Source organism: Vulpes vulpes, chromosome 14 (assembly GCF_048418805.1).
Source record: "Vulpes vulpes isolate BD-2025 chromosome 14, VulVul3, whole genome shotgun sequence".
NCBI lineage: Eukaryota > Metazoa > Chordata > Mammalia > Carnivora > Canidae > Vulpes > Vulpes vulpes.
Window position 1 is genome coordinate 104,477,147 of NC_132793.1, and position 13,481 is coordinate 104,490,627.

The 13,481-nt window shown below is 52.0% G+C and overlaps 2 protein-coding genes across 28 annotated transcripts in view; one reads left to right on the top strand and one right to left on the bottom strand.

Annotated features, from left to right (window-relative positions):
* Window positions 1-103: 103 nt before the first annotated feature.
* STARD5 (StAR related lipid transfer domain containing 5) lies at window positions 104-12,718 on the top strand. Of its 3 annotated transcripts, none has more exons than XR_003235193.2 (7): window positions 117-290; window positions 933-982; window positions 1,336-1,468; window positions 6,300-6,417; window positions 7,078-7,171; window positions 7,768-8,512; window positions 8,557-10,214. XR_003235193.2 is itself a non-coding variant. In XM_026000311.2 (6 exons), the coding sequence occupies exons 1-6, from the start codon at window positions 192-194 to the stop codon at window positions 7,913-7,915; spliced, it is 642 nt and encodes a 213-aa protein (XP_025856096.1). In that variant the 5' UTR covers window positions 104-191; the 3' UTR covers window positions 7,916-10,214. The 3 variants fall into 3 exon arrangements, 1 of the variants encoding a protein (XP_025856096.1); XR_011997124.1 differs by adding an exon at window positions 11,553-12,718 and having other exon boundaries at window positions 119-290; window positions 7,768-10,122; XM_026000311.2 differs by having other exon boundaries at window positions 104-290; window positions 7,768-10,214.
* Window positions 11,515-13,481, bottom strand: part of IL16 (interleukin 16) — a 102,399-nt gene continuing 100,432 nt past the window's right edge. For 19 of the 25 annotated variants that reach the window (XR_011997122.1, XR_011997123.1, XM_072737466.1 and 16 more), the window contains one exon: window positions 11,515-11,999. Coding sequence is in view for 23 of the 25 variants with exons in the window: in XM_072737466.1 (XP_072593567.1) it covers window positions 11,806-11,999 (194 nt within the window). In the remaining 2 variants the exon portion in view is untranslated. Of the gene's footprint in view, window positions 12,000-12,365; window positions 12,458-13,481 lie in introns of all 25 variants that reach the window. The other 6 variants (XM_072737455.1, XM_072737450.1, XM_072737458.1 and 3 more) reach the window with 1 other exon arrangement.

Below are 13,481 nucleotides of genomic sequence, written 5' to 3' on the forward strand. Positions count from 1 at the left end.
TCTGGGCCAATCCAAGGCGCCGGGCGGGGACAGCCCACCGGCCTGGGCCAATCGGGGGCGTGGGGCGGGGCCGAGGGTAAGGCTCCGCCCCCGGGCCGGGACCGTGCGGCTTCCCAGACCCGGAGCCCGCCGCCGCCGCCGCCGCCGCGACCCCGCCGCAACCCCCACAGCCGCGCGCAGCCCTCGGCGCGATGGACCCGGCGGTGGCCGCGCAGATGAGCGAGGCGGTGGCGGAGAAGGTGCTCCGGTACCGGCGGGACGAGTCAGGATGGAAGATTTGCCGGGAAGGCGTGAGTGAAGAGCTGGGCAGGAAGGGGTCGCGTGCTCCCCGGCGGGCTGGGGTCTCCCAAGACCCCAGGCTCCTCCTCTTCCTGCTCCTTTTTGGCTCCAGCATCCTGGAGCTGGATTGCGGGTGGGATCCCATTGAGGGTGGTTTCCTTAAAAAATACTGGGCCTGTTGTGCGCCAATGACTTGGGGAGATTCCTATCTGTCCCCTTCACTGAGTGACTTGCCCAAGGTCACCTGGCTAGTAAATGGTGGTTAGGCTCCAGAGCCTGCGCTCATCACAGCAGGAACCGGTCTGCGTTCCCAGGAGGGCGGTATGGGAATAGTTTCTGCTTCTGCGCGACTTCTGATTTTTAAGGAGTTGACCAAAATTGCTGGAGGAGACAAATTGCATGATGGCTTGTTTTGGAGGAAAACCACTCAAACAGAGCTCTTCGAATCAGCCAGTTAAGATCCCTTGCTCGATCGAGTTCTGCTGTAGGACAGCTTTGCCCAGGGCCAGTCCCTGCTCTGCGACACATGAGCTGGATCACCTTGGAGCATCGCATCTCCTGAGGCTCCAGGCTTCTATAGAACAGGGATTGGGTCAGGTGATCTCCCAGAGCCTTTCTAGCTCTAAATTGTACGATTCTGTGCCTTTTGACAGAATGGAGTTTCAGTTTCCTGGAGGCCATCTATGGAGTTTCCAGGGAACCTGTAAGTGCATGCCTTGTCAAAGATTGTCAGAGGTGCCACACCCTTCGTGATGTCTCTGCGGGTTTGCTTCCTAAAATAATTCCACTCTGCCCTAGCACCCTTGGAATTCACTTGCCAGTTATCTTCCAGAAAAGCTTCTGTTTTTACCTAAATCATTTCCAGCTAACTGTATCTTGTGAAAGCTTATGATCCGTTTCTGCAGGTCTGAGGGGAGGTGGGCTGGTAGCTCTCAGCCCCTGATCTGCAAGGCTGTCCTAAAGAGCAGTGACAGATGTGACATCTAGTCCTTCTGAATAATCCCAGGATATAAAGATTTGGTGGATACCTGGGATCACATTCCTTTTGTGCTCCAGGTACCGGGGAGAAGGCATTGTGAACTCGACACCAGAGAAAGTGTGGGGCTGCATAAAGCCGCTTGCTGGGACCCTGCGAGACAAGTGGGATGAGAATGTGAGCAGCTTTGAAATTATCGAAAGCATCACTGATGTAAGTCTTTTCAAGCACTGCTACCCTGGCAGTAACCTGACCTTGTCCCTCTGGAGGGGGTCAGTGACACCTTTTGACAAGGGGAGGACCCTGTACGCCCCTGGTACCCAGCAAACACGGGCTGCCCACTGCTTGCAACACTCAAGGCCAGCCCTGGCCCGGGTACAGGTGGGAAACAGTGTGAACAGATAGGTGGAGAAGCCCTAAGCAGAGCTCTAAGAACATAGCAGGCGCTGATGAAGGAGCGCAGCGTGAATGTGGGCTCCCAGATGAGGTTGCTAAAGCAATGCCTGGATTTGACTTATCAGCTCAGGTTTGAGCTATTGCCCCGTGATGGGGCCGTGATAATGAATCCAGAGTCCCAGCTGGAGTCTGGATTCTCTGCCAGCTGTGGGACTAGGCCAGGTGGCAGCCCTGGATTATAGCTTCTCCATTGGTACAACGGGTGTCATCTCAGCTACCACTGCCCAATAGAACTTTCCGAAGTGATGGAAATGCTCTGCAACAACCCTGTCCACTACAGTAGCCACTAGCCCCATGTGGCCACAGAGCATTTAAAAGGTGACTAGTTTGAAGAGATGAATTGTTAATTTTATTTATTTTTCATTACTCTCAGTGTAAATTTAAATAGCCACATGGAGCTAGTAGCTACCATATGAGCACTATTCTAGGTGCTTCTGTCTAAAGAACATTAAGCAGTAGGAACTTGTAGCATTAAGAACCCACCTCATTTTGATTACAGAAGTCAAGAAGGAAAAAAAAAGTCTTAGCCAAAACTAATAACAAGGTTACCTTGGGGAGATGTTGCCAACCTGCTTGATTTTGACATCTGTAAATGTGACGCCCTCTTGTGTGTATACCCAGATGGTGTTGTGAAACTTGAGGCCATAGTTCTGTTCTGGTCAATGTGGAGGAAACGGGTGTTCTTAGCGTGGACCGAAATTCACGTTTCAGTTCACTGTCAAGAGTTTATGTGAGTGTTCCCTGAAGGGTGGGGTCACACACCCCTGGAACACAAAGGATAGGAGAAAGCTGACATTAAATGGCACATGGTGATGGCACCCCAACTCATTTGGGTTTTTTCAGTTCCTTTGATAGCTTGAAAGGGAGAGTTTCAGTTAGGTGCTAATGTGCCTGTGACACCCATTTAACACTTGCTAATCATCTCCTTTATGACAAAACTGGCCCGCCTGCCTCAACCTCAGAATCAGAATTAGGATCCAACAATCCTTTGTATGGCTATTTTGCAGTTGCCTTTATGCCAAGTAATACTTTTTTTCCCCCCACTTCAGATAGTTAAGTAGTTTTCTTTTAAAATAAATTTATTCAAGAACATTTAGTTAACAGTATTAAGTGAATAACAACATAGAGGCTACCAGAAAGAGTAAAAAATTATTGTGAAGACAATATACAAAGAATTCTATGCAAATGGTATGAGTTGAGAAACCATGGGCTAGCGCCCTTTATATCATAACACAAATGTAGGGACTGAATGACCCTATATGGAGTTTTCTTGAAGGTAACAGTGGCTGCATTTCTGTAGCTGGTTAGACTTTTTGTCTTGATCCAGTGAGTGGGGAGCCGTGAGGGAGAGTGCAGAGCCTAGGGACCTAGCTCCGAGAGGGGTCCTGCTCTCCCAGAATGATGACAGTGATGGGCTTTGTGCTGCACGATGAGAGCATTTCAGTTGGACCCCATGGGGAAGGAAACATTTTCACGGAGGGAGAGAGTCTAGAGTGCTGGCTGGTACCTCCCAATCTCCAGGCTCCTAACCTGTTAATGAGCCCCCAGTCTTCACCCCAGCTCCAGCTGGGGTCCCACTGACCTGATCCCTCAGGAGGCCAGACAGGTGTGTTTTCCTCGTTACATCTTTGTAATCACATTTCCCAAGCCTGCCAATACTGCAGATACTTTCGCCTTTTTGACCACCTTGCCAGTGGGGTTTGGGAGGTGATGCTACAGGGTATCTCCTCTGAGCACCTGGTTCTTCCTGGAAAGGCATGCTTGCTTCCCTGGGGGCTGCACAGGACCCTCAGTCTTGGCTGAGGGCTGAGCCAGTATGAGCCCAAAGCTCAACCCTGTATCCCCCCTGGCCCTGTCAGTCCTCCAGTGCAAGTCTTCAAATGTTTTGCATGCATGCCTCCAAACAGACGTTTGAAAAATTGTACATCATCCCTACACATACAATTGACACCTAACATTTAGTTAACATTGAAAATTTTCATCATATATTGCAAAGTGTGCTGTTTTTAACATGTAATAAATCAGGCGATTTTGAGCAAAACCATGATCTCATTCTTTCAATGTATCTACATGACCTGAAGTTTTATTGACCATCACTTGTTTTAAAGATACATTGATGTGATGTGGGCCAGGAGCTAAAGGTCAAGAAAGAATTCTTAAGATGTTTTAGGAGCAGAAAGGTGCTTTTATTAAAGTGCAGAGGGACAGGACACGCGGAGGGCAAGAGAGGTCCACACTGGGATTGTGAGGAGCAATTGATTATATATAGTTTTTGGTTAGAGAGGTAGAGATAAAGGAAGTTTCCAAAAGGATTTTCATATGCTAAAGAAGATATCCAGGATCCTGGAGCCTGACTTATCTAGCTAAGGTTGCTTTTTGCCTCTAATAAAGCATTAACTGGAAGGCAGTCCTGAGTTCCTGGAGGTATTTCTTACTCCACCTGCCTCAAGTATTTGTGAATGGGCTGCAGGCTATAAGGAAATTTAATTTTATCTTCTTTTGCTTTGTTCTCTTCATATATGAACTCGTTTTCCATTGCATGTACACTACTGAATTGTATCCTAATATATTTATTCTTCATAGACTTCATCCTGCATAATAAATATGTATATAAGTTTTATATATATATATATGTATTTATGTATATGATATATCTCCTGTGACCTGTGACTACCTGTTGTGGGGCACCTGGGTGGCTCAGTGGTTGAGGATCTGCCTTTGGGTCAGGGCATGATCCCGGGGTCCTGGGATCGAGCCCCACATTGGCCTCCCCGCAGAGAGCCTGCTTCTCCCTCTGCCTATGTCTCTGCCTCTCTGTCTGTGTCTCTCATGAATAAATAAATAAATAAAATCTTTTTAAAAATTAAGAAAAAATAAAAAGACTACTTGTTGAAAAGAATCTGGATTGAGATACTAGAATTTATTAAAACAGTATGATTATATTACAAATGTGGATGAAGGACTATTATATGTAAAAAGTAATATATTTTACATCTCTCAATGAGAGGAATGGGAAGTCTTTTCTCAAATTAATTGCTGTGCCCATGAAAAGATAGGATTTACTGCTAGATAGGATTTACTGCTGGCACCTGGCTGGCTCGGTCAGTAGAGCAGGTGACTGGATCTTGGGGTTGTAGGTTCAAGCCCCACGTTGTTGGTTAGAGATGGCTGAGAAATGAAATCTTTAAAGAAAAGAGAGAGAGAGAGAGCCTTCAGTGGACAGTTACTGAAAAGAGAGGAAGGCAGGCTGCTGGTGAGCTCAGGTTCTTGAAAAACAGAGAAGCCGCCGAGTGCTTCTTTGCCACTCAGGGAAGTGGCGGGAATGCAGAGGAGGAGCCCTCTCTCACAGATTGAAGATCGATGTTTATCAGCCTGATTATGAGAAATCTCAAATACTCGAATTCTAAGACAGATGACAGGTGGACAGCAGGATAGGTGAGACACAGAGCTGTGTGCCAGTTCGTGGATTTATCCCACATTGCCGCTTTTGGCATTCTTAGCAATACTGTAAACACTCCTTCAGGAAAGATGCCTCCTGCAGCAGGAATCAGGATGAGTTACTAAAAGAAAAATTTTTTTAAAAGAGCATTTCTGCCATTCCTGCTGGAAATGATGAGAATTCAGAAAAGGCAAGCTGCCTTGTTTCTAACCGCAAGTTTTGGTCTTTAAAAAGAATGAGGGGAATGGGGCGCCTGGGGGACTCAGTGGGTTAAGCGCCTGACTTCAGCTCAAGTCATGATCCTGGGGTCCCTGCTCAGTGGGGAATCTGCTTTTCCTTTTCCTTCTGCCTCTTCTCTTTGCTTGTGTGCTCTCTCTCTCTATCTCTCTTTCTCTCTCTGAAATGAATAAATAAAATGTAAAAAAAAAGTCTTTATAAAAAAGAAGGAAGAACATGGAATTCTAACTCCAGCATGCCATGTCTTGCTTAACTATTGGAATCAGCAACCTCACGTGTCCCCTTGTGCCCTGGGGACTTTGCACCCAGGAGCAGCACCTGTTAGGAAGATTCCAGATGGGTAGGGTATGCTGTACATTTGTCTCAAGAGCTTGCAGGAAGGCGAGCCTGTTCTCAGGCTGGTGTTTTTAGGAAGAACATGGGAAGGCTGTCATCTGAAAAGGGATTCATAGTGCCCCGAGGGATGGCATGCCCACACTGAAGACTGAAACCCTGAGGGCAGAGGTTCCCCAGTCTTAAAACCCAAGAGAGAAGACAGAGAAAGACCTTCCCAGTTACTTCTTGCCTGCTGCGTACCCCAGAGCGCTCTATCCCATCCTACACCTGACCTGTTCTCTACCGTTCCCTGAGACGGCAGGGGCCCTGCTGGAGGAGGGGATTGGTGGGGATGGGTGGGTTTGGGGCGACTTTGCCTTCAAAGTGGGACTGTGGGCTGGTGGGGGTATTCTGAGAATGGGGTGAGGGTCACAGGGCGCTCCCTCCAGGGCCAGGCCTGGAGAACCCAGGATGCCAGGCACCACGCTGAAGGAGGCACTTGCTCTGAGGGCCAGACCACTGGGTTCCTAGCCTCTGGCTGTGGGACGGAAGCAGGGAGACTCCGACTGGCAGCTGGACCCCTCTGTACTTTGACAGATGCTGTGCGTGAGCAGAACCGCCACCCCCTCGGCTGCCATGAAGCTCATTTCCCCCAGAGACTTTGTGGACTTGGTGCTAGTCAAGAAGTATGAGGACGGGACACTCAGTTCCAATGGTGAGTGACAGCTGGGTGGCCATCAGGCCTTCGTGGGACGTCCCAGCAGGCTCACAGCCTGGGTGCCTTGTCTGCGGACTTTGTGTCATCAGGTTCAGGGGTCGTGTGCATGGAGGGCCGAGGTGAGAGGGAGTACGGGCTAGGAAGTGTATAGTGAAGGCACAGATACGGCTGGCGCCCCTGGTCCTACTGGGGCTCCCAGTCTACCCTGTAGATGTGCAGGGGTGTGGGGCTGCCCCCTGCCTCCCAGTGAGGAACACGGGTGTGTCCTGCACTGCGCCTATCACACTGCCCCCCAAAAGCTGCAGCCGCTGCCACTACACAGGATCTTCACACGGGGCCAAGGTGGTGGATTAGACGGGGTGCCTCTCTCCCACGCCTGAGCCTTCCGTTGTGCAATGTTCTTTTCCCTAAGATGCCCGCAGGCTTGGGGAAGCTGTGAATGTGTGTGTGCGTGCGTGTGAGTGTACCCGTGTACCTGTGTGCCTATGTGCGGGTGTGGGTTTGTATGTCTGTCTGTGAGCCTGAGTGTGTGTAAGGGACAGTGGGGTGCGGGGAAGGGGCTTGGGACCCCCACATTGACTCGGGCTCCAGGCGAGGGGCTCTGCGTGCCCCGGGGGCAAGGTCGTAGCTCACTGACCCTTCTGCTCTGTCTTCCAGCTGTCAACGTGGAACACCCGTTATGTCCTCCGAAGCCAGGTTACGTGAGAGGGTTTAACCACCCTTGTGGGTGCTTCTGTGAGCCTCTGCCAGGGTAAGGATAATCTCCTGGATTGAATTAACACGCCCAGACCTACCCATCGCTTAATTGCAGACCTGCTCAATGGGTCCGTTAATTATAATCTGCAGTAACAAACGGAGCACCGTTCCGTACACAGCAGTGACGCGGTGTGCCGAAGCGCCAGGCACAGGAGAAGGAATTGTGGGAGGCCTTGTTCCATTTTCAGTGTGGGGCTCCTCCCTCCAGCCCCATAAGGCAGGCTGGGCAAATGTCACGGTCCCATTTAGCAAACAGGCTCAGGGAGGTCGTGGGAGCTGTTGCAGGTCAGAGGCTGGCAGTGCAGGGCCGCAGGGCCAGGTCCTCGCTTCCGTGCTCTTCGAGCTCTAGGCACCAGTTAGAACACTGCCCACTCCATCCCTCTCCAGGCCTTAGTGCTCTGTGTCTGTGCAGTTGGGATGAGGCCAGGGCTTTAAAGGGTCTCTGCGTCTAGGCCCTTGGCCTATGTGAGGGGCGGGTGCAGTGCTGGATGGGGCTCCTGACAAGGAATCAGGGTCCCAGCTTTTTCCTGCCAGGGTGGGTGCTCCTCGGCAGCCCTGGCGCTTGACCCAGCTCTGCTCCTCTTTCCCCAGGGAGCCCAACAAGACCAAGCTGGTCACGTTCTTCCAGACTGACCTCAGCGGCTACCTCCCACAGAGTGTGGTGGACTCCTTCTTCCCCCGCAGCATGGCCGGTTTCTACACCAACCTGGAGAAAGCAGTGAAGAGGCTTTATGACTGATGTCCTCACCTGCTGGCCAAGAACTCCAGAGACTCCCCACAGAGCTCCTCTTGTTCGGGTTCTGGAGGGCTCAAGGGCCAGTGTTCACCCTTCAGAACCCGCTTGGGAGCAGCTCATCTCCAAGAAGCCAGCCAGAGTGGCCCCTGCCACCCTGCTCCTCCTCCCACTCGGGGCTGGTTTGGGGGTACTGCTCCAGGGCCCTGTTTGCTGGCTGTCCACACCCCAACTTGGGCCAGCAGACACCAGTGGATGAGCCTCTTTGTGCGAGTCCCTGCCAGAGACTACCTGCCGCTGCTCCCCCGCCATCCCTGCCCTCCTTTGTCAGAGTCACCATCGATGCTGAAAACCAAGCTCTGCTTCCTTTTTAGCACCCGGGGCTTTCGCACCTATGCCACTGACCTTGTATCTATTTTTCTGCACCAGATTCTCCCCTCTTCAAAAGGTAATGACTTGGAAAATATTGTTTTAACAAATGGGATGAGCATTAAGGAAAAAATACATTCAATATGTCTTTGGTTGTAACATCCATTTGAATCAGTGGTTTCCTCTCTTTTTCCCCCAAGTTAAATTAAACTCCTACATCCCCAGCATAACCAGGTAGTCTGCATCTGCCCTAAGCCAACTCTGCCGCCTTGGGGCAGGTGCTCTCTGGATTGATTGTCAGCAGGAAGGAAGAGAGACCACATCCTCTCCAGTGCTCCCTGGAGTCCTCGCTCTGGGCTCTGCTCTGAGATTGCGCCTCCCTGCACCGGCCTTGCTCACCATGTGGCTCATCAGAACTGGGGAGCACAGTCCTGCCACCTGGAAGGAGCCCCAGCAGCCACACGAGGTCCCTTCCCTCTCTCCAGTCAGGACCACACAGCCTGCTGGTGAGGAGCATCCCTGTGTCTGAGCAGAGTGTCCTCGTGTTGCAGTTACTGCTGTCTGTGGAAAATATCCACAGTCCTCCATGTGGAAGACCTCTCCTGGGTGCGAAGTAGCTCACTTCCCTACCTTCGAGTCCTGGGGTGGCTATCTCCTCCATGCGCCGAAGCCTGAGGAGACTTTAAACCAGGAAGGCTCCGTGTCAAGGGATTAGAAAGCCCCCTCCTTTCTGGGTTGTAATGTGACTACAGATCGCACAGCCATGCCATTATTGGGATCATCCAGCTAACTTCTCATTGAGAAAGCTTCATCAGACTCTTGAATTTATTTAGATTTCACCATGCCAAGCACCAGCTCAGGAGACCCCAGAAGGCAGTGGTCTCACCAAGACGGCGTGGCACGAGTAGCCCCGTGTAGCAAGATGGAGACCATCCTCCCAAGGACATTTGTCACAGGCTCCATCGTGTGTACAGCCCACCCGCTGGCATCAGGTTGAACAGTGGCACTGGACGAGGAGTCAGAAAACAGGCACCTGATCCCATGCCTGCTACTCAGAATTTCTGTTCCTGAGCAGTGACTTCACATCCCTGTGCTTTGACTTCCTGTCTTTATAGGACAATGTAGCATCGTGAATAGCAGTCCCCATGTACTCTGCTGCTTAAGCGTCCATGCAGGTGAAATAATGCATGGACTGTTAGAACACTGCACAGAGCCAAGAACTGGGGCCACCCGAGAGCTCCATGACCACAGAGTGATAAAATGGGTCAGTGATCCTGAGCTGTGATGCTTGCTGCGTTTGGGGATGAGTGGAAACTGCAGAGGCGCTGTTCTGTACCCATCTGTCAAGGAAAGCCCAGCCTCCCATGTAAATCCCACTACCATGAAGTGCTAATGGATGAGCTCTTGTTTTAAGACCTTACTGATTCTTGGACTGAAGATCTGCCCCCTGCCCCAGCGTGGAAACGGGAAATCTGACCAGTGGTGGCATCCCGAGTGGCCCTGTTTGAGCTGGGGGACAGGGGGCACCTTCCAAGGCAGAAGGCAGGAGTGGAAGGGCTGCAGGCTGAGCCACGGCTATGCCCTAATCCTGAGACAAGCCTGCCCAGCCCTGTGCAGGAGGCCTTCTCTGGGTCCCTGGCCCATGGCCAGTGCTGTGCTCTTGCCTGTTACCACCTCCCAGTCCTGACAGGGCCACTTCCTCCTCCCTAGGCTGGTCCACATGCATGACTTGCCTGCTTGCCCGGCAGTTGCCTGATGATTGGAGATGTCACTATGTGATATGGGAGGGCCATGGGTTTGCCTCTGGTCCCCATGGCCCTGCCGGCCAGCCCTGGGAGCACATGGTAAGATCCTGTGAAGTGCATGTAGAACTGGGTCATGCCTTCCTGCTGGATCGTGTTGACCTCCAGTGTTTATTAAACCTGAAGAACGGGTCCATGTGGTGTTTCAGTCCGTGTCTCTGTCTAGGGCTTGACGAAATTTAGAAGGGGATGTAAAAGGCAGCAGACAGGACACAGACAGGACTCTAAGCCTGCTGCTTCTTAGATGGATGGGGCTGCAAGCTAACGCCCACTGCAGTGAGGTCACTAAGGCACTTGTGTGGGGAGGAGGCCCCAGTGGCTCTTCTACAAGCTCACTGCCAGGAAACGGTCTTTGCTTCCTATGGGCCCTGGAGAAGCCACCAGATTACACTGACAGGGCCCTGGTGCTCCTGACCTAGGAATAACCCATTTTTGTGTGGTCTGCACTCTCCACCATAGTCTCAGGGCTGGGGCAGGGCTAGAACGCTGCCCAGAGTCTACTCGGGGAGCTCTGGCTGCTCCTGATCCATGTCTTTGTCCAGAACGTGGTGATCGGGCATTAAGAGATGAGCAAACCAATTATCCCTTCAGTCAGGCCCTGACGGTCTGTACCAAATCATAAGGAAAAAGGACTCTTAAGTCCTCTGCCTCATCATTCACCAGCTTGGACAAGTCACTGCTGCCTCCAGGTCTTGACGCCATCAGCAATACAATGGCACAAAAGCGCAGTCTGTAGACACCTACATGATTAGTAAAGACTGTCCACTGAACACCGACCCAGTGCTTGGTGCGTGGTAGGTCAATGGCAGCAATTTTAATCTTACCCTATCATACTGATGCTGGTCCATGAGGGCACACCTGCCCACTCTTTGAGCTTTACCTGTACTCTTTGATCCCTTGCCCCACCACCAGGTACCACCCTTGCCTAGGATCATGTCTCCAACCCAACCAAACCAGCTGTGCCAGTGTCTTGTGTGGCAGATCATGTTTTCCCAGAACAGCCCAGCGCTGTCTCCCCTTTCCTTCACCTGGGCCAGCCTTGACTGGCGGTACAGCAGGAGATGCCTTGTGGCTCCAAGGCAGGGCCATTAGAGGAGACAACTTCTACCTGGCTCTCACTGTGGGGGGACACTGCCCCTTGCACCCAGCTACCATGTGAGGAAGCCGAGGCTGCCTGTGAGAGCTCGTGCTGACGGCCCCAGCTCAGTTCCCAGCCAGCAGCCAACACCAACTGCCAGGATGTGTGAGAAAATGACCCTCCGGGTGGTTGCAAACCAGCATTTGTGTTGCTCTGGTGGATGCCCAGCAAACCAGCACCACCTGTTCCTTCCATACCTGCCCACATAGCAGATTTGTGAGAAAAATAAATGCTGCCTGGGGTGTGAATCATTACAGCATTATAGGATTTGGAAAACACGCAAAGCAGGACATGGATTTCATATGAAACTGTAATACATCCATTTTATTTACAGCACCACAGTATTCGGATTACGCTCTCTGTGCATAGTCTGTACGTTGTACCGGCCACCCCAGCATGACTCTGCCCTTCATTTTGGGACGCCCTCTTGCTGGGTGGGGTCCCAGGAAGCTTGGACCAGGGCAGCAGGCACCACGAAGCACACCTCTGCTTTCCCCCATCCAGGTGGGGATGAGCAGCGACCCTGAGAATGAGCGGTTGTGAGGAGCTTTATGTTACTGGCTTTGGCGTCAGCACCGGTGCTCTACCTAGGCGTCTCCGGCGGCTGTAATCCCCTTGGACTGGAGGCCCTTCCTCCTAATGACCATCGTTATGGGTCCATCGGGCAACGTCTTGATGATGTTCCAGGCTTCAAACCGTGTGAGGCCCTGCATGGCCGTGCCGGCCAAGTGTAAGATTTCATCCCCTGGCTGGATTGTCTCACTCTGCTCCGAGGCTGCCCCTGAGAGGAGGAGGAAGAAGATGATGGGTCACAAGGGTGGCAGGGGAACAAGGAGGGTTACCTCCTACCCTCAGTCTCTGGGGAGGCAGGACAGCTCCGGAGGGAACAGGGTGCCCATCCCTTGGGGGCCTGGCAGTGGGTCTAGAATGAGGCATCTCATCAAATAGTGACCTCAAGGTTGACACACCAGGCTCTAGCTCCATGGCCCTTGGGAAAGGTGTAGCCTCTGTGTCCCCAGAGAAGGGAGGTTCTGGGCAGCCCCAAGCCCAGTTGAGGAGACTTCTGTGGGTCATAGAGGCCTCTGGGGAACTGACCCCCCTCCTCGGACACCAGCCCAACCCCTTCTGTTCACATGCAGTCTCTTGCCTTCTGATGAGCTCGCCAGGCATTGGGCAGTGTGGGAAGGGGGCTGGTGAACCTTCGCAGTGCGCTGTCTCTGAACGGCCTGGAGAAGACCCCTGGGTCCATGTGAAGAGGACATAATCATATATGGCCCCCACTCATTCAAAGATGCTTGTGGGGATCCCTGGGTGGCGCAGTGGTTTGGCGCTTGCCTTTGGCCCAGGGCGCGATCCTGGAGACCCGGGATCGAATCCCACATCAGGCTCCCGGTGCATAGAGCCTGCTTCTCCCTCTGCCTATGTCTCTGCCTCTCTCTCTCTCTCTCTCTGTGACTATCATAAATAAATAAAAAATTAAAATTAAAATTAAAAAAAAAAGATGCTTGTGGAAAGAGTGTTATTTTTTTGTTTCTATCGAAGGATTTTCTATCCATTTGATACAATGATATTCAGGAGTATGAATAGAAGCTAATAGTAATGAGAATGCAGAAGTGCTGGAGAATATCAGGCCCTTGTGTGTCTCAGGTGATCTGCTAACACTGTTTGGGTGGTAGTAGTCCCCTTTCACCTGTGAGGACCCCGAGGATACAGGTAACCAGCTGAGCTTCAGAGCTGCTAGGTATTGTGGCCCAAGTTTGAACCCAGACTCTCTGCCCCAGAGTCCCCATCTCCTTGCAGCTGGTAGGCCCAGCCCAGTGTCCGCAGACGGGCCTGGGCTGCTAAGTAGAGGCCTGTCCAGGATCATGCTGCTGTTAGGAGCACAGCTCCTAACACCAGAACCCTGGCCTCTGGACTTTGAGCCACATGCTGAGCCCAAGTCCACCTTCAAAAGTTAAACTGTCTTTCCCATAGTTGGATAAACACGGATTCCTGGAGACTCCCCTCCCCATAGTGAGCCTCCGTGCACCCGGGGTACAGACACACCGCACACCTCTGTGTGGATGAGGAGCCTCCGGCCCCAGAGACAGCAGTCACTCAGTAAGTGAGAGGCTGAGCTGGAACCCAGGGCCTAGGCTCCTGCTCCGTGCTCTCTCTGCGCACATGTCCCTGTTCTGTGGGGCGGGGGCTCCAGCCTGAGAAGCTGGGAAGAACCTGGGTGGTTCTCTGTGGGAGCTGCAGGCCGTTCACAATGTTCGAGGGA